Raw genomic sequence first — 21,271 nt, forward strand, 5'->3', positions numbered from 1 at the left:
ATTATCCTTGCCAAACTAACACAGGAACAGAAAACCAAATACCACATGTTCTCATTTATTACTGGGAGCTAACTGATAAGACCATATGGACACACATAGAGGAAAACAACACACACTGGAGACTTTTGGAGAGTGGAGGGTGGGAGGAAGGAGGGGATCTGGAAAAATAAGTAATAGGTACTAGGCTTAATACCTGAGTGATGAAATCATCTGTATAACGAACTCCCATGACACAAGTTTACCTATATAACAAACCTGCACATGTACTCCTGAACTTGAAAAGTTAAAAACAAAGTTATCCCATAATAGTGAAGAAATCAATTTATCAAAAGGCCATAAAAGTTCAAACATATATGTGCCTTAAAAGAAGAGCTTTATAATACATGAAGCAAAACTGAGAGAACTTTAAGGGGAAATAGACAAACCAATGCTTATAGCAAAATTTCAATGCCCCACACTCAAAACTTCATAGAACAAGTGGACAGGAAAATCAGTAAGAAAGTGGAAAACTTGAAGAACTATCAACATCCTTGTCTACTTGAATACTGCACTCAATAGTGGCAAAATGCACATTATTTAAAAGTGCACATGGAAGACTGACCAAGACAGACCGTATTCAAGACCATAAAACAAGTCTCCATAAATGTAAAAGCATTCCCTTCCTTATATTTTAGGATAAGTTTGACCAAACTTTACCATGCCTTTTGACTTTGGGATATGGAATTAGGAGTATGGGGAGAAGAAAGCAATGGATAAAAGATGGAAACATGTTAGTCTAAAGAAAGAAAATTTGAGGAAAATCTGAGAGGGGAGAATAATGAGGCAGCTGGTTAGAAATAATGAAGACAGGTTTGAGAAGAAAGAATTTTAAACAGTGTTTCTATGCATTATGTATTCTATTAATAAATGGAAAAAAGTACTTGAATTATTTAGAAATTATTTCTGATTAGACCACACGGATTGTGGTCACTGAAGTGTAACACTTCTATAGAGACTAAAAAATGGTTAAAAAATTAATGTTACTAAAGTTTCTTGCAATATATTACTTTTTCTGATATTATGATTTTTTTAATTTGTTACAACTAATGAAATATTTTATGTGCCTTGTGATTTTCCTCTCCTAACTATTTCTTCTCTATGTTTATTCAGACAGAAAAGCCTTTTCAGAAGTTCTCCAACAAGCTTCTCATATGTCTAATACGACCCTCCCCACCTTCAGCTTTAAGAGAGATTTAGAAAATACTTTATAAAAGGCAAAAAGATTTCTATGATTGACTTAGATAAATTTGATTTATCATCTGTAGCCTGGCCATTATGAACAAAATCAGAATTTAAATCAAATGGTTTCTATAGCAAATATTAATGGTATTGAGTATTTAAAATAAAATGCTTTAAAATATATAGCATTGCTTTTTGTTTCTTTTTTTTTTAAGGGGATAATATATATTATTTTTATTATTATCAGTTAAAATGCATAGAATCAGTTAAATAAAATAGAGAAACTTTTTAAAAATTTATTTTATTTTTATTATACTTTAACATCTGGGTTACCTGTGCAGAATGTGCAGGTTTGTTATGTAGGTATACATGTGCCATGGTGGTTTGCTGCATACATCACCCCATCATCTACGTTAGATATTTCTCCTAATGATATCCCTCCCCCATTCCCCACTCCTCCCTACCCCTCCCCTAGTCCCCCACCCCCCAACAGGCCCTGTTGTATGATGTTCCCCTCCTTGTGTCCATGCGTTCTCATTGTTCAACACCCACTTATGAGTGACAACATGCAGTGTTTGGTTTTCTGCTCTTGTGTCAGTTTGCTGAGAATGATGGTTTCCTGCTTTATCCATGTCCCTGGCAAAGGACCTGAACTCATCTTTTTTATGGCTGCATAGTATTCCATGGTATATAAGTGCCACATTTTCTTTATCCAGTCTATCACTGATGGGCGTTTAGGTTGGTTCCAAGTCTTTGCTATTGTAAACAGTGCTGCAATAAACATATGTGTGCATGTGTGTGCATGTGTCTTTATAACAGAATGATGTATAATTCTTTGGGTATACACCCAGTAATAGCATTCCTGGTCAAATGGATTTCTAGTTCTAGATCCTTAAGGAATTGCCACACTGTCTTCCACAATGGCTGAATTAATTTACACTCCCACCTACAGTGTAAAATATTCCTATTTCTCCCCATCCACTCCAGCGTCTGTTGTCTCCAGAATTTTTAATGACTGCCATTCTAACTGGCGTAAGATGGCATCTAAATGTGGTTTTGATTTGCATTTCTCTAATGACCAGTGATTATGAGCTTTTTCTCATATGTTTGTTGGCTGCATGAATGTCTTGTTTTGAAAAGTGTCTGTACATATCCTTCACCCGCTTTTCAGTGGGGTTGTTTGTTTTTTCTTGCAAATTTGTTTAAGTTCTTTGTAGATTCTGGATATTAGTCCTTTGTCAGATGGGTAGATTGCAAACATTTTTTCTCATTGTTGGTTGCCACTTCACTCTAATGATATTTTCTTTTGCTGTGCAGAAACTCTTTAGTTCAATTTGATCCCATTAGTCTATTTTGGCTTTTGTTGCCATTGCTTTTGGTGTTTTAGTTATGAAGTCCTTGCCAATGCCTATGTCCTGAATGGTACTGCATAGGTTTTCTTTCTAGGGTTTTTATGGTTTTGGGTCTTATGTTTAAATCTTTAATCCATCCAGAGTTAATTTTTGTATAAGGTGTAAGGAAGAGATCCAGTTTCAGCTTTCTGCATATGGCTAGCCGGTTTTCCCAACACCATTTATTAAATACAGAATCCTTTCCCCATTGCTTGTTTTTGTCAGGTTTGTCAAAGATCACATGGTTGTAGATGTGTGGTGTTATTTCTGAGGCCTTTGTTCTATTCCATTGGTTTATATCTCTGTTTTGGTACCAGTCCCATGTTGTTTTGATTACTGTAACTTTGTAGAATAGTTTGAAGTCAGGTAACGTGATGCCTCCAGCTTTGTTTTCTTTTTTTCTTTTGTTTTCATTTTGCTTAGGATAGTCTTAACTATATGGGCTCTTTTTTGGTTCCATGTGAAGATTAAGGTGTTTTTTTTCCACCTAAATGTGGAAAAAAAGTGACTTTTTTCTGTGAAGAAAGTCAATGGTAGCTTGATGGAGATAGCATTGAATGTATAAATTACTTTGAGCAGTACAGCCATTTTCATGATAATGATTCTTCCTAACCATGAACATGGAATATTTTTCCATCTGTTTGTGTCTTCTTTTATTTCCTTGAACAGTGGTTTGTAGTTCTCCTTGAAGAGGTCCTTCACGTCCTTTGTTAGTTGTATTCCTAGGTATTTTATTCTCTTTGTAGCAACTGTAAATGGGATTTCACTCATGATTTGACTGTCTATTACTGGTGTATAGAAATGCTTGTGATTTTTGCACGTTGATTTTGTATCCTGAAACTATGCTGAAGTTTCTTATCAGCTTAAGGAGATTTTGAGCTGAGACAATTGGGTCTTCTAAATATACTGTCATGTTGTCTTCAAATAGAGGCAAGCTGACTTCCTCTTTTTCTAATTGAATATCCTTTATTTTTTTTTTTCTTGCCTGAAGGCCCTGGCCAGAACTTCCAATACTATTTTGAATAGGAGTGGTGAGAGAGGGCACACTTGTCTATTGCCAGTTTTCAAAGTAAATGTTTCCAGTTTTTGCCCATTCAGTATGATATTGTCTGTGGGTTTGTCATAAATACCTCTTATTATTTTGAGATAGGTTCCATTGATACACAGTTTATTGAATGTTTTTAGCATAAAGGGCTGCTGAATTTTGTCAAAGGCCTTCTCTGCATCTATTGAGATAATCATGCTGTTTTTGTCATTGGTTCTGTTTTTGTAATGGATTATGTTTATAGATTTGTGTATGTTCAACCAGCCTTGCATCCCAGGGATGAAGCCATGATGGAGAAGCTCTTTGATGTGCTGTTGGATTCTGTTTGCCAGTATTGAGGATATTTGCATCAATGTGCATCATGGATATTGGCCTGAAATTTTCTTTTTTAGTTGTGTTTCTGCCAGGTTTTGGTATCAGGATGATGTTGGTCTCATAAAATGTGTTAGGGAGAATTCCCTCTTTTTGTGTTTTTTGGACTAGTTTCAGAGGGAATGGTATCAGCTTCTCTTTGTACTCTGGTAGAATTTGGCCATGAACCTGTCTGGTCCTGGACTTTTTTTGGTTGGAATTATATTAATTGCTGCTTCAATTTCAGACCTTGTTATTGGTCTATTCAGGGATTGAACTTCTTCCTCCTTTAGTCTTGGGAGGGTGTAAGTGTCCAGGAATTTATCCATTCATTCTAGATTTACAGGCTTTATTTGCATGGAGGTGTTTGTTCCATTCTCTGACGTTAGTTTGTATTTCTGTGGGATTGGTGGTTTTGGGGGATTTAAATATTTATTTTATTCCATTTTATTTCTTAACTTTTATTTCAGATTCAGGGGTACATGTGCAGGTTTGCTATACAGGTAAATTGCGTGTTACAGGGGTTTGGTATAAAATTATTTCATCACCCAGGTAATAAGCACAATACCTGACAGTATTTTATCCTCTTCCTTCTTCTTCCCTCCACCCTCAAGTAGGCCCTGGTTTTGTTCTTCCCTTTCTTGTGTCCATATATATGCAGTGTTTAGCTTCCACTTTCAAGTTAGAAAATCTGGCATTTCGTTTTCTTTCCTATGTTAGTTTGCTTAGGATAATGGCCTCCAGCTCCATCCATGTTGCTACAATGGACATGATCTTGTTCTTTTCATGGCTGCATAGTATTCCATGGCATATATGTACCAGATTTTCTTTATCCAGTCTGCTATTCATGGACATTTAGCTTGATCCCATTTGCTATTATGAATAGTGTTACAATTAATATATGCCTACATGTGTCTTTACAGTAGAATTATTTCTATTCCTTTGTGTATATATCCAATAATGGGATTGCTGGGTCAAATGATAATTCTGTTTTAAGTTCTTTTGAGAAATCACCAACTTGCTTTCCACAGTGGCTGAACTAGTTTCCATTTCCATCAGCAGTGCATAGACATTCTTTTTCTCCATAATCTCACCAGCATCTGTTATTTTTTGACTTTTTAATTATAGCCATTCTAATTTGTGTGAGATGGTATCACATTGTGGTTTTGACTTGCGTTTCTCCAATGATCAGTGATGTCAAGCTTCTTTTCATATGATGGTTGGCCACATTTTGTTTGTCTGTTCATGTCCTTGGCCCACTTTTTAATGTTTTTCTTTTTTTCTTGTAAATTTATTTAAGTCCTTTATAGATGCGGGGTATTATACCTTTGTCTGATGCATAGTTTGCAAAAATTTTCTCTCATTCTTTAGGTTGTCTTTTCACTCTAAAGATAGTGCAGATGCTCTTTAGTTTAATTATGTTCCATTTGTCAATTTTTGTTAGGTTTAAATATTTCAATAAATATATCCATTTAATAATCAGTGGAAATACATAAAACATTTTGTTAAAAGAATAGTAACTCTACTTTGTTTCTGGCTAAATAGTGGACTAAGACTTTACAAGTTAAACCTAAATGTATTCTACAATAATGAAAATCAGAAACAACCCAAATGTCCAATTACAGAAAAAAATGATTACTTATATAATGGAGTATTATATTATAGTGAAAAGGAATGAACTATTAATATATATATAAATATGGGTAAATCTTAGGACTATCATATTGGATACAAAAGAGCATATCCATAAAACCGTATGTAGCATATATGTATTGCATATTTGAGTTTTTAGGAAAATCTCAAAGAGAAACAAATCTGAACATACTGACTTGAAATATATACATATATAGTGTCAAGCCATTAAAATGGGGCATGATTAAACAGAAACCAAGATAGTGATGAAATTTGGCAGTAAAGCTATGAGATGGGATTTTGGATGATGTCACCAGTAGGTTTCAACAGTATTGATGCTATTCTAGATAATATTCTGGATAATATCTGGTTAGGGAATTTAGAGATGTTTATTTTGTATTAAAATTTCATATGTATTTCTTTTTCTTTTCTGTTTTTCTTTTTTTTTTTTCTTTTGAGATAGAGTCCCACTCTTGTTGCCCAGGCTGGAGTCCAATGGCACGATCTTGCCTTACTGCAACCTCTGCCTCCCAGGTTCAAGCAATTCTCCTGCTTCAGCTTCCCCAGTATCTTGGATTACAGGCATGCACTACCACAGCCTGCTAATTTTGTATTTTTAGCAGAGACAGGGTTTTTCCACGTTAGTCAGGCTGGTCTCAAACTCCTGACCTTAGGTGATCTGCCCACCTTGGCCTCCCAAAGTGCTAGGATTACAGGTGTGAGCCACCACACCCAGCCAAATTTAATATGCATTTCATAAATTCTTTTGTGCAGCTAAATGTTTGATTTTTAAAAAATTTAAAATACAATGAACAAGTAAATTCTATATATCACATTTTTTAATCCATTGATGAAAATCATAGCTTATGGTTTTCTTTCTGACAGATAATTATACTTGAGAGTTACATTAAAAAAAACCAGAAACCTATGAATACTACAGAAGGAAGGAAAAGAAGTTCAGAAAAAATAACATTCAATTTTGCCAGTGCCATATTGTGCCTGAGCAGTGGCACAAGAGCAGTGTCTCTGAGTTATCACCATGGGGGAGACTGGACTTAATAACTGAAGTTATTAACATGGTGGAGTTGCTAATGTCTTAGACACTTCAGGCTGCTAGAGCAAAATGCCATATACTGGGTGGCTTTCATATGGCAGAAATTTATTTTTCATATTTCTGGAGGTGGGAAATCTGGGATCAAGATGCTGGCATGGTCAGCTTCTGGTGAGGCCCTTTTCCTAGGTTTCAGGCTGCCACTTCTTGGAGGAAGTATCCTCACTTGGAGGAAAGAGGGCAAGAGAAGTCTCTAGGGTCTGTTTTATGAGATGCTAATCCTATTCATGAGGGTCCCACTCTCATAACTGAGTTACCTCCCAAAGGCTCTGACTGCTAACAACATTACAATGGGAATCAGGATTTCAGTATATGGATCTTGGGGTAACACAAGTGTTGCAGCCAGCAAGAAGGATTCACATAATGATATGGCATAGAAAATTTTAAGGCTCTCATTTTTTCTAATGCAATGTTTTCAGTGTCCTAATTTAAAATGAATGGTACAAGATCCTTTTGTTTTCCCACATACAGAGAACAAAACCTGGAAGAAAAGTCACACTTTTGAAGCTGTAGTTTAAATATAGAGAGCAGCCCCTTTCTGATAAGGAAAAAAATGGGAAAAGATATTTTGCCATGTATCTGAGGGAGCAAACTTCCAGAGTAAACAATTACTCATGACTGGGTACTTGAAAGGAACTTTGAGGGATCTGCAATTACGCCAATGAGAATAAGAAAAAGCAATGGCCTATATGATTTTAGTGACATCTTACATAGAACTGTAAAGAAGATAAACCCAGAAAACACCACAGCAGACGCTGTGCATCACGTAACCAGTGTATCACGCACTGTGGCAGCAAATTTCTTTGAACATGTATTTGCGCTCATTACTTTTTTCCCACAAGACTCAGGTCATAGTCTCTCACTTTTAATTCATGGTCTTTTAGAATTTGACCCTGTGGGAGAACTGCCTGAGTGGCCACATTAATCTCTCCTGACTTTACACACACACACTCACACGCACACCCCACACTTCAAAAGCTTTCAGGGTACAAATGGGTTTTGGGTGCATGGGTGAACTATATAGTAGTGAAGTCTGAGATTCTAGAGTACCCACTACCTGAGCAGTGTACATTCTACTTAATATAGAGTTTTATTTCTGTCCCTCAGCTCCCTCCCACCATCCCACTTCTGAGTCTCCAAAGTCCATTATACAACTCTGCCTACCTTTGCATACCCATAGCTTAGCTCCCAATTGTAAAAATGCATGGCATTTGCTTTGCTATTCCTGAGTTACTTCACTTAGAATAATGACCTCCAGCTTCCTTCGAGTTGCTGCAAATCATATTATTTCATCCTTTTTCATAGATGAGTAGTATTCCATGTTGTATATATACCAAATTTTCTTTATCCATTCATTGGTCAATGAGCACTTAGGTTGGTTCCATACCTTTGCAATTGTGGATTGTGCTGCAGTAATCATACATATGAAGGATGTCTAACAACTTTTATTTTCAGTAGAATCACTCAGAGTTTTTTATTCTTTGTGCTAGCCCAAACTTCTTTAGTAATACTTCACTTTAGAGACTCGGGCCATGGATATTGTATCTATTATATTTCTAAATTTTTACACATCTGTCTCTTTGAACTCGAGAGAATACTTCTGAGTCTATCCAATGTATCATATCCAAAGGCTGCTATAAATTCCTCCTTGCCAACTAATTCCTCCCAAATGCACAAAACTGGGCTTATGACAAAGTTTCTCCACCTCTTAAGAAGTAGAATTGTGTGCAAGGCACATCAAGAGTTTACAGGTATGCTGCTTTTAAGCAAATGAGACTTGCAGCAAAAGAAAGAGTGGCTGAGGCCCCTCATGACTGCTGTGTCTTCCTGTTGTGTCAGTTTTATGATCATTACTGGAACCCTAACATCCATCTGGCTGAATAGCCATTCCCTGATAATCTCACTGTGCTGTCCTCTTTTTTTCCACCTAAATGCTCTCTGACCTGGTTCAAAAATCACATTACAGCTGTATATATCCTTTTGACTATTCTTCCTCTCCTAATAGACCTAAAGATTCTGGATCAGTTACATCCTTTCATTGCTTTTTTCAGATCATGACCTTTTTCTTGTCATCGCTACATGCTGTTTGGAATACCCTATTCACTTAGGTAATACTGTTTGCTTATTAATAGTGTTCTTCCATTTATATCCTCATTGATATTGCTGCCAAGTAGCTTCCATCCACTCACGACCTTTTGTTCCTGGGTTCTTTTTATTTAACATCCTTTCTGATTAAGTTAGGCATTTGTGTTCTCTAGTAAACAAGACAAGTCATTTTAAAATACTTTTATGACATACACTAGAAACTTTTCACAAGTATGGAATATTCCTCTGATTTTAAAACCCTTTAGTGTGCCTCTTTACATTCTATTCAAGTTAATTCATTAGAATGCAGGGAGTTTGGATGGAATTCTTAGAGAAATAACAATAAATTTATTTTTAAAGTAACTAGAAAATAAAATTTAAATATTGTTTGTGAGAAACTGAGACACACTTCATGACTTACTGCGATACTCCGTTATATTAACCCATTATTAATGAACATTGAGCACCAAGAAACATTCTTAAATGTTTTCATCTTAAGCAGAGGGACTAGCTTAGATTTTATCCACCCTGAATTAATGTATAGATCTGGCAGGAGGATGTACAAAACACTTCAGTAAGCCCTGAGAAATATTCTTCTGTTTGTATGTGTCTACCGAGAGGGTTTAAGGATTTCTACTGTCATCCAAGCTTGAGAGCTGCTAAGATAAGATGGTTTTCTTCTCTTTCTAGAAAACTTTATTCTCTAGAGACTATCCAGCTTGTTACGCCCATCATAACTGGCTGCACCAAATGTGGTTGTGTTTCAGAGAGACAGATCTAGTCTCTAAGTTTCATAAGGAAGACAACGCATGCAGTAAGTTTAGAAACCAGAACAGAGACAGTGGCAGACAATGCAGTACAGCCTACGTCACACTATTTCAGATTTCTTTTTTCACACTTCCTTACTGTGGAAGATGAAAAGGGAACTATGTGAATGCCTGGACTCTATTATATGAAGTTATGATAATGGGACATAGTTTGTGGCAATAAGATATAAGCCGCAGAACCTGGAGATATCTCTCCCCTAGCCCCAGAAGCAAAGCCTTATGAGTTAGACTTTTCTTATTCATCTGCCTATTTTCTTCTTTCTTCCTCAATGAAACTCAGGGGAATATTGAGTCCTGCCTCCATTATGAATGCATAACCATTTAAAAGATCAAACTCTCCTGAGACAATAATAAACTGAGGAATCAAAGCTAGCATGTTTGGGAAGGGAGTTGATTATTAAAACAAGGGATCAGCGTGGATTGAGTTAAATATTTTTTTATGGCTTGCAGGCTGAGGACAATCAAAAGTCAGGCTTGTGTGGCAACTCAAACTCCATTCAAAAACCTACTGGCTTAATAGTGTGAAGAAACACTGAAAAGTAGGGAAGGATGTCTGGAAAGGATATATCCAGAAAGAAGGAGCACAAGTCTGTAAACTCTTCTGAAATCTTTGACTGATCCATGGCAGTGCATACACTGGACAGACTGCAAGCAGTCAGTTAAAGAGAAAGAGAAATAACCTAAAATTTTAAGCTGATGACTTAAATATTGAATGTGCAGTTTTAACCCAATCAAGCTAAGTACCTGGTGAAACAAAAATATCAACAGTCTTTACTGGACAACAATAGTACAAAGACTCTCAACAATCTAACATTCATATGATCTATGATACGATTAAATGTTAATTGATATTTGAAAAGACGCAGAAAAATGTTAATCAGTCTCAAATTTTTAAAATGTCAATGAAGGCTGACTTCTGGGTAGCCCTGTTTTTGAAAATTAGGAAATAATAACATTAAAACAGGGATAGATGGGATAAAGGAAAATACGCTTATAATAAAAAAAAGATGGAAAACCTGAGTAAGAAACAGAAGCTGTAAAAAGAAGAAAATGAAAATTCTAGAACTGAAAATTATAATATCTGAAATAAAAAATTACTGGATAAAAGTTACTTTTAGCCACTTTAAAGAGAATATGTTTTGTTTCTGGTGGATTTAAGACTATATAAGAAATAAAAGTTTGCAACACTACCTAAGCAATCAGATAAAATAAGCTATGCAGTTATCAAAGAACTCTTCAAAGAGTTTTTCAGGTGTGTAGGTATGTATATGTATGTATGCATATATTTATTATATATAATATATAGTGTGTTATTTTTATATAATATATTACATGTCATAGGGTATTATATACTTTAAATATTCACTGGTGTATGTGTGTGGATGTGTATATATATATGTGTATATACAAATTACTATAAACTATAATACACAGTGTCAATTGTATAACGTATGGTATATAACATATACATTATATATATGTAATATATATTATATATTATATCATATATATGTAATATGCTTTATACATATGTAATATGCTATATACATACATTTGCCAATGCGTTTTTAAGAAGCTAGTACAATTGAAAAAAAAATGTGGAGCTAGATATAATACTACATAGCTGTCAAAGAAATCTGCTAAAAAGTTGTCATATATATAAAAATATGTTTATATATTATAGCACATTTATTAATATATTATAGCAACATAATCTATAATATATATAATTGTATGAATATATAATATATATTATAGCATGTAATATGTTAGATGGTAACATATGTGTAAAAATACACACACACGTAATACATATGAAATTATTGCCTTTAGCCTGGTTACTATAAACCAACCAAGCAAATATTGCTTGCCAATGACAAGTTATATAAAAGGCAATGTGGTAATATGTTTCCGTTATGTGAATCTAGGTTATAGTGTTATAGATATTTTGGAGAGTGAACTTCTTGCTTCTTCCTACTAAAAACCTTAAGCTGGGTGTGGTGGCTTACACCTGTAATCCCAGTGCTCTGGGAGGCCAAGACGGGATCACTTGAAACTCAGAGTTCAAGACCAGCCTGGGCAACACAGTGAAACCATTTGTCTACAAAAACATTTTTTAAATTATCCAGGCTTGGTGGTGTGCACCTGTGGACCCTGCTACTCAATAAGCTGAGGTGGGTGGATCTCTTAAGCCCAGGAAGTTGAGGTTGCTATGAGACATGGAAAAAAAGACTTAAAAAAAATTTACTTCATTTTTACCATGCCACGCTAAATATATTCCAAAGCCTCTTCCTCCTGGTCTAAGTCTATGAAAATGACAAAACTGCACAGGGAAATTAGAAGCGGTTTTATCAGTGCATTAGCAATTATGGAAGGAAAAACATATATCAAAGAGGAAATTACATTGAAAAAGTAATCCAAGCCCTTTGCTTTAAAAATAGGGAGAGCTTCAAAGGTGTTTATGTCCCAAAAGTGGTAGCTTTCTAAAAAGCAGAGGGAGTTCAGTGGCAATTGAAAAGTTAGCGGTCTGCAAAACCATGATTGTTATCCATGGTTTGATACTGACACATTCATTCATCCACTCCTATTTTGTCAGGTAGCATGACAATGGAAATAAAAAGGTACATGACTATAGCAGCAGAGTGTTTTCTTCATTTGTCTTTAATGTGTGGAAGAATAAAATGTATATGGGAATAATCTGAATAGGTGGATGACAAGTATAGTTTTTCCCAATAAATACAAAATTAAAAAGTTACTATAAGGATAACTAAAAAACTGGAATATTCCAGAAATCAGGGTTGAAATTGAAATGCATCCTTAAGTCTATGTTTTAAGAAGCTATCAAACTGAGACTTTCAAAATCCAGATAATTCTTTTTATTTACATTTTTCTGGAAGATAGAGAATCATGGGGAGTTGGCACAAAATGATTTTATTGAGTCCTCTAACACCTGAAATAGATAAGGACAACCTAGGAAGGGAAAGCTATAGACCAATCTAAATTAGGAACGTGTAATAAATCATTGGAAAACCAAACAAAAATTATATATATAGTCATTGAAATAATATTAAAAAACCAATGGATGGTTTAAGAATACTAAACATACTGAAAAGTGGCAAAGCTAGATATGAGGAAATCATATAGAAGTCTATGCAGAGAGATAAGGAAATTTTGTGAAGGAAAACTTATAGCTCATGTCTAATATATGTCCCCAAAAAGATAATTTTAGAAAGGCCATAATCATATGGGGAAATTATTTAGAAATAAAAAAGTAAGACTCTTCAAATGAAAAAATAAAAACAGTACATGAAGTCCCTAGTAAGATAAATGAAAACAAATCTATAAACCTAACCCTGAGATTATATATATATTTCTTTTTCTTTTCTTTTTTCTTTCTTTTTTTTTCCAGGTTCAAACAATTCTTCTGCCTCAGCCTCCCAAGTAGCAGGCGTGCACCACCACCACATCTAGCTAATTTTTATATTTTTTTTTTATTAGAGACAGGGTTTCATTTTATTAGATGGCCAGGCTGGTCTTGAACCCCTGACCTCAGGTGATCTGCTCACTTTGGCCTCCCAAAGTGCTGGGATTACAGGTATGAGCCACTGTGTCTGGCCTGAGATTACATTTTTAAAAAGACATCCAGCTGTCTGATTTTAAATAAAGCACAATTAGAGTACAGAACATACCCATGTACAATGCAGAAAATTTGAAGGACTGTAATATATATTAGCACAGGCTAGCCAAAATAAAGTTCTAGAGTCAATATCAGGACTCCCAACCCCTAGGCCTCAGACCCATAGGGATCCATGGCCTGTTAAGAACTGGGTCGAACAGCAGGAGGCGAGTGGCCTACAGCAGCATCACTCCCTGAGCTCCTCCTGTCAGGTCGGCAGAGGCATTAGAGTCTCACAGGAGCACTAACTCTATTTTGAATTACACATGTGAGGGCTCTAGGTTGTATGCTCTTTATAAGAATCTAAGGCCTGATGATCTGAGGTGGAACAGTCTCATCCCAAAACCGTGCCCCCATCCCCTGTGGAAAAATTGTCTTCCACATAACTGGTCACTGGTGCCAAAAAGCTTGAGGATCATTGGTCTATATGAATGGCAGACAAAATAGGATCTAAAGTAGAAGCATTGACAGAGATAAAAGACATTGAAAGAAGCAATAATCTATCAAGAAGACATATTATTTATAACTTTGTCCCTGTTTAACAAAACATAAAAAAAAATTTAGAAAGCGAAAATCGAAACGATTGCAAGAAAAAATTTAAAAGTCCACAGTTCTCTCAAAGGCAGATATATCAAAGCAGATAGAATTGATAGGATAATAAATAAATGATTATTATATTGAAAATATTTTTACTAATAAAATGAAAATATTTTAAATAATGTAAATAGTTTAATTTTATATATCTGAACATATAGATTTACATAGAACTTGGCACTATTAAAGAATATGCGTTGTTTTCAAGAACACATGGACTATTAACAGGAATTGTTCATAACCAGATGCTATATGATTTCTCAACAAAATTATTGACTAAAATTAAATTAAATTAAAACCTAATAATAAATAGTGAGCACTCCCTCAAAAAGACCTTTATAAACTAAAAGCAAAAAGTAAAATTTCTTGTAAATAGTCCATGGGTTGAAAATGAGAATTACAATGTTGAACAAAACAATGAGAAAGCTTCAATGGTAAAATGTTTGTTATGCAGCTAAAATGTACAAAAATGAAAATATATATACTTAAGTGGGTGTAACAGGAAATAAGACATATACAATTTAATGAGCTAAGCTTTCTTCTTAAAGCTAGGTTTGGTGGCACAAGCTTGTAGTCTCGCTTACTCAGGAGGCTGAGGTGGAAGGAACACTTGAGTGCAGGAGTTCAAGTCTAGCCTGGACAACATAGCAAAAACCTCTTACCTTCTCTAAAAAATCCACTGTGGTGCCAAAATGTAAAACATAGATTCTCAGAGAATAAGGAATTCAAATTTTAAAGATTTGCCTAAAGGAAAAATTTCTCAACTTGGAAACCATGCCCATCAATAGCTTTGATTTATGTGTAACCTATACGTGTTCTGTATTCAATAGACTACTATGCTGTTATAAATGCATTAATATAGTCAATTTAATGGGGAAAAAAACCCTCAGTTATTCCAAAGTAGAAAGCAGATTATAAAGTAATATGCATTCTATAATCCATATATGCTAACTATAGCTCTTTTTATGGGTATATATGCAGAGAGATTAAGCACAAAAATCATGGCAGCTTGGGTGGTGATATACTAGGAGACTTTTTTTTGTTCCTTTTTGATTTAGTTCACCCACTTTTTCTTTTTTTTCAAAACAAATATCTATACTTTTATTTTGAAAAGACAGAAACTTTAAGAGTAGCTTTGGAGAACAAGTTGTACATTTATGCAGAATTACATATCTGTACATTGTTGTTTTTCTTCAGATGCTGGGTATTGAGCCTACAATTGGGTTTCCGGAAAGATCTAAGTTCTCTTTTGGCATACCAGCACTTTGACTACACACACACACACACACACACACACACACACACACACACACACACAGATACACACACCATTTAAGGTATGGAGAACAGTTTAAACACGTAAATGTACTGTACCTCATTAGAGATGGATTGAAGCTGTTTTATTCTAGTGGCTAATTGATAGACCTTTTAATGTCATCTCAAGGTCGAGAAGCCAAATATATTATTCCACGTTCTGAATAGTTTGGTAACCTTTGTCTTTCTTTGTGAGAAAAGAACTGTGTCCATCGTGGAAGAAAGTGTGATCTCTGTAACAGCAGTGTAAGAGAGGCAAGATCACAGAGAGTGATTTGGCAAATGTTAGGTTATGCTCTGTGTCATCACTCCTTGTGTTTCAGAGGGATAACATTTACCTCTGTTTTCCCCACATATGCTTCTAATGCTTCTGCTTTCAATTCTAGGCCAGGTTTTGAAAAAATCAAAAACACCTTTGGTGGGTTCCATAGGAGACTGCAAACACTTTGTGTTGAAGCAGGTCCTGGTGGGAGTGATAACATAGGCTGGGTAGAGAGGGCCTGCTGCTGGGCATCCTGCCTCCAGCCTTGCTCTACATCAGAAAAAGTCCATGCATCTGTGTTCTGCTGGCTGCCTGGCCTGCCTTAGACACACCAAAGCCACAGATCCCTCTGGGCTGGGAGGGCAGAGGAAGAAACACAGTGCTCTGTGGACCAGGAGGAGAAACCCCCCAAATACCAAGAACGTTTCTGAAAAATGGGATATCTATCCTAAGAGATGCTGAAAAGAAATAGGAAATTTAGTCAGCGACCTTTCTTGTCTCTTGATGCTCAGATCTTTTAGTGACAGGTTTCCCAACCTTCTCTTTAACTGTTTCCTCCAATTTCTTCTTATTATCCTTCCTCTGATTCATGCATCTCCATGAAAGCACCACACACATTCATTTTTGAGGAAATTTCTTGGTTTGCATTTTCAGCAAAGCATCTTTGTGCATGTGCAGGCCAGCATTCATTTGTAGTCCGCTTGTAAGAACTCCAAGGGTTCATGGAGATAATTTTCTCATCCTATACACAGCCTATTACAGAAGAGACATGGCTCCCATCAAGGGATCTGTGCCATTAGAACATTTGGTTTCTAGTCTCCCAAATCCTCTTTGTTTTTGATCGTGACATTTCTTCACGCTCGGATGCATACATGATGTAACATTCTTTGTTGATGTTCTGAAATGTGTTTTAGAGTTATTTTGGCTTCCACAAAATAAGAATGGGGTGCAAAACTTTCTGGTTGAAATGCTAATCTTCGGGGCTTTTTCTTTTGCTTTTCTCCTGCTTTTCGGTACCATGCATATTTGTAAAGCTTTACACCCAAGACTGGTATTTAATAGATCCTAGACTGTTTTGTGGGAAACAGGGCAAATGAGAAGTCTCTCTAGGGGATTTGTGGGCCTTTATTGTGGTGCGGGAGTATGCCCTAAAGGGGAGATCCTCGCAGCCTAATTGTTGAGGAGTGATAGAAGCTCAACAGCATGGAAACTCTTACTTCTCGCTTCAGCTAAAAAGGTGCTTATAAAGGTAGCTGGGCTATTTTAGCAATTTGCCTTATTTCAAAAATCCAATTCGGTAGCTTCATTAAAGGGCACTAATTTAGTGTCTTAGGGGAATATATGTATAAAGGAGCTTGTCAACAATCTTAGATGTTTTCCAGTGTGTAGATGAGCTCAACTCCCCAAGCTGGGGTTACCTGGTTACATGCATGCTCCTTCATTTCAAACATAATACAAAATAAACTCAAAAGCCCTCAGACCAAGAGAGTAACAGAACCACTCCCTCTTTCCCAAGTACTGCCTCCCATTCCTCAAGTTAGGGGGCTCTTGCATAAACACATCTGCAGTTGACATAGTCAGTCTGTCACCCAGAGGTTTAAAAAGGAAGACAATAGTTTTAGTTAGTTTAGTGATGGTTAATATATACAGTCTAAGGGCCTTAAAGGATGATAACTGTCTTAAATTGTTTTAAAAAAAAATAGAAACACTTTCTGAATGCCTAGAAGAATCACTTATTGCTCACTGCCTGCCTAATACTCCCAAGGGTATATTTCAGTCCCACATTGGGACAAAAAATTTAAAGTTGAGTAGCTGAATGCTAATTATCTACATAGCCTCAAATAAACTTGAGCCTTCTACAGTTTATGTTGACAAAATATTGTGAGAAAAGATAGAAAATAGTTGAAGCACATTAAACTTATTCTTTGGGATGCTTTTTTTAAAAAAATAAAATAATAAAGCTTAAAATCCATGAAATACTACAATAAATATTGTCATCGAGTTTGTCAATACACAGTTAAGCTATGAAAACAGTTTTGTTTTTTCAAATAATCACTAGAGTGTGTGCTAAGAACACTGAGTTCTCCCTCCCCTCATTTAATAGCTATAATTTCTAATCCAGTTTATAGGACTGGGTTCCATTTTAAAAAATAAACTCTCAGAGTGGATTCTGATTTTTTTTTTTTTTTGTAGAGACTTTGTGTTATGAACAAGCTGCCAAGGTTTCCTATTAATAGATTACCTGTCTATCCATTCAGGAGATGCTGCAATATGGTTTTGTCCAGAAGAGAAATCAAATACACTAACTTTCTTCCTATGCAGTCTCAATTTCCCCCAAAGAAAAATAGGTTTTTCGGAATGCCTTGAGATGAAGGAAACGATAGTAAATTAGAAATGCTTTCATAATTTTCCTTTAAATTTTATATTTCTTGAAGGAGAAAATACCTGTAAAAAAAAAAAAACACTTCTGGAGATGACTAAGTAAAAATGATAAGGATATAAATCAAAGTAACTGTTCTGAATTCATTGGGTTTGGTTTGTCTGAAAACTCATACAGCAGATTCATTCTTATTCTGGTGAGAGCTGAACACCAAGGGAGACAATTTCAAATCGTTGGAAAATAATTACCTATTCAACAAGGGTCAGTACAACCTTATACTGTTTTTATAGTCGTTTCTAGAAGTACACATATCATTTATTTGAGATTTATAATCAATATCTTAGCGCATATGAACATGGGCCACAGCTATAGAAATCAGGTTTCTGTAATAATGCAAAGTCATTTATCTTAATAAATCTGTTCGTAATGTCTGTCATTATGGGTGGGCGTTCAATAAGTGAAACTAAAGGGATGTGGAAAATTTCATGACATGTTTTATATGCTAGTTATTTATTTGTTGTATATTCATGGGGTTACTAATTACAGCTGGTAAAAGTTGATTTTCTCCTCTTCAGTTTATTGTAAGATGGGGCGTTCATTTCACCAGATACATAGTTATTCAGTGTCTACATTTCAGAAACTGAATTGCTGGATACAGTCAAAATGAGCTTTGGCAATTCTATGTGTGAGTGTACAACTATAATTTTGCTGCACATTAATAACAGTCTTGCAAAGAAGCCCAAAATCAAATGCCTTGCTCTCGGCTGGGGTCAGAAAGCTAAAGTGGTATATCTTGGCTGGTGACCTGTAATGTTGGAAAAGCAGGCTCTACATTCACTCAGAAGGGGTAGGTGGCGTTTCGGAATTTTATTCCCTCTTCTTCACTGAGCCTTTTCCTTTTTTTTTCTTTTTTTCTCCTTGTAATGTGTTAGTGAGTGCTGAGACAATTAAAAAAAAAAAAACTGAATTGCAGATAATAAAAATAGTGCCTCTCTAGAACAAGCGGTAAAATCAAGGCTTTTATTTCTTCAGGTGTCAACTCTGTTCCTTCCCCAAGTCCTACCCTGCCCAGCTTCTGCAGCACCTCAGTGATTCCAACTCAGTGATCAGGTGGGCAGCGGTCTGGGCAGTCATCCACAGGGAGTACGCTTGGTGCTGCACGCCCGGACTTGCAGTCTTGGTCAAAGCAGAGAATCTCCAAGAGCTCCCAGGCTACGGATTCATTCGGGTGGGGCGAGGTGTTATTATTGTGGGATTGTCTCTGCAGAGTTGGCCTGGAGAGTGAGCGCTGGAGGGAGTGGAGCAAGTGTCCCCAAGAGTCCAGGAGCGCCCCCCCAGACGGGTGTGCTGGAGGGCTCGGGCACGGGGAGAGAGAGAATTCCTGCCTTCTGGCTGGGAGCAGGGAGGCGGTGTGGCGGGGCAGGGGGCAACGTGCCAGTTTTCTCTCTGATTAATGATGCTCACGCTGCTGCGCGTGGCTCATGCGCTTTGTCTCCAGCCTTAGGGCTGGCGGAGAACAGCCCAGGGAACGAGTGGTACCGCGGTCGCCCGGCGCACCCAGCAGGTGCCATCCCTCTGGATGGGCCAGTTCTGGATGCTCCCCAAGGGACAGAGGCCGCGACACCGCCAGGCGCCTGGCTGCGGCCACCTCCCGGGTGTGGCGGGTCTGGGGCCCGGGGTCTCCGGCCGGAGCAGCTGCAGAGCCACGTGCAACACGCGCGTTGCTCTCAGCCCGGGCTGGGACCGGACGCATCCGGGGCTGCGGGGAGGAGCCGGGCGCCGCCCCCGGCGGCAGTGCCAGCCGCGTGGGAGGGCACGGACCGGCGGAGGGGCAGACGACGGAGGCGGCCAAACAGGAGGAGCGGGACCGAGGGATCGGCCGAGGCTGGCTGGCTAGGGGTGGGACTGGCAGCGCCACGGACAGGTGGGAGCAGCCAGACAGCCCGAGAGAGGGAGCCCAGAACGCAGCGAGAGCGAGAGCGTGAAGTAGGCAGGGAGAGGCGCCCGGAGAGACAGACAGCCGCACGCGCGCGCCTCCTCCCTCCACGCGCCCTCCTCGCACCGCGCGCAGCGGCCAGGAGCGCCGAGTGGGAGAGGACCGTGGGCACAGGAGGCCGGAAGAGGGACGCTGCGTTGCTGGCGGGACGGAGGGATTCGGACGGACGGACGGACCAGCGCACAGACTGGCAGCCTGCGAGAGGGGCAGCTTCGAGAGCAGAGCGCAGGCTAGCGGGAATCCCGCGCGGAGCTGCTGGTCGGACCGACAGACGGTCGGACTGACAGACGCGCAGACGGACAGAAGGGCAGACGGGAGGCGGGGGCGCGTTCACTCCCCGCGGCCGGCCAGGCGGAGCAGGCGGCGGTGGCACCTTCTGAGCGCGCCCGGAGCGGAGACCGGCGGCAGCAGGTGCAGCGGGGACGCCAGCCGCGACCGAGCCGCCGCCGCCGCAGCCCTGGCTGCCACAGCTGTGCGGAACTCCAGCCGACACTGCAGAAAGCTCCGTTTACTAGCAGTTAAATAAATCAACCAAAATCCAAACAAACAAACCAACCCAACAACAACAAAGCCAAGCCAAAAGCCAAAACAAACAAATCCAGCCAAACCAATCACTGAGAAACAATACTATTAATAAAATCCAAAACTAAACCAAACCCATCAAGGCACCAAGACGCAGGGGGGATATCCACTGTTCGATCAAGGTAATAACCGAGGTCTTCCGACGTGAACATTGCACGCCTTTTGTGGCTTTTTAGAATTCCTTCTTTCTTTCTGCCATATATCTGTGTGTCTATTTTGAATTATTTCTTGTCTGTATTTCTCGTGTTTGTAGAAAGCTGATGTTGTTATACATGTATTGTGTTTTGCATGTTTCGTCAAGGAGGGATGGACGCTCCTTCCCCCAAAAAGGAAATGGAAAGCTGGAACTAAATTGAAAAGGGCAATGTTTTTCGTCGGAGAAGTCTACAGTGATTTCTATAGGCGTTGAGGTACAAAGTTTGCAATGCTCTTTTTGAAAGAGACCTATTGAAGAGGTAGAAAGTTATACTCTGTTTGTTGTCCTGGCAGGATTGGGGTCCTAGGTCCCAAGCGGCTTAGGGGGAAGAAAAGAAAAGATGTTCAGTTTTATTTTTACATGCATGAAACCTGTGCTTCGTCACAGTCACCAATTTACTTTCTGTCTCAGGTTGTAGATATGGTGGTAGAATTGAGTTGAATTAGACAGGTGTTTCGAAAGTTTCTTAAGAAGAGAATTAACTCACTCAATGTTTATGCATAGAAATATAGCTGGGGTGGATGTGGCTGCTGTCAGCTATTCAGGTTTGCTACCTGATCACCTTCTGAAGATGTAGGATAAGGACAGAATCCAAGCCTACGAGAGAGAGA

The 21,271-nt window shown here is 38.0% G+C and overlaps 1 protein-coding gene across 1 annotated transcript in view; it reads left to right on the forward strand.

The window, feature by feature from the left end:
• The window catches only part of LOC116538212, a 163,055-nt gene that overhangs the window by 140,870 nt on the left and 914 nt on the right, over nt 1-21,271 (forward strand). The window contains exon 2 of the mRNA XM_032260470.1: nt 18,990-20,586. Coding sequence (XP_032116361.1) covers nt 18,990-20,166 — 1,177 coding nt within the window. The 3' untranslated portion in view covers nt 20,167-20,586. The remainder of the gene's footprint in view (nt 1-18,989; nt 20,587-21,271) is intronic.

The sequence above is a fragment of the Sapajus apella genome, unplaced genomic scaffold, assembly GCF_009761245.1.
Source record: "Sapajus apella isolate SASKATOON/1434 unplaced genomic scaffold, GSC_monkey_1.0 scaffold4, whole genome shotgun sequence".
NCBI classification, from domain to species: Eukaryota; Metazoa; Chordata; class Mammalia; order Primates; family Cebidae; genus Sapajus; species Sapajus apella.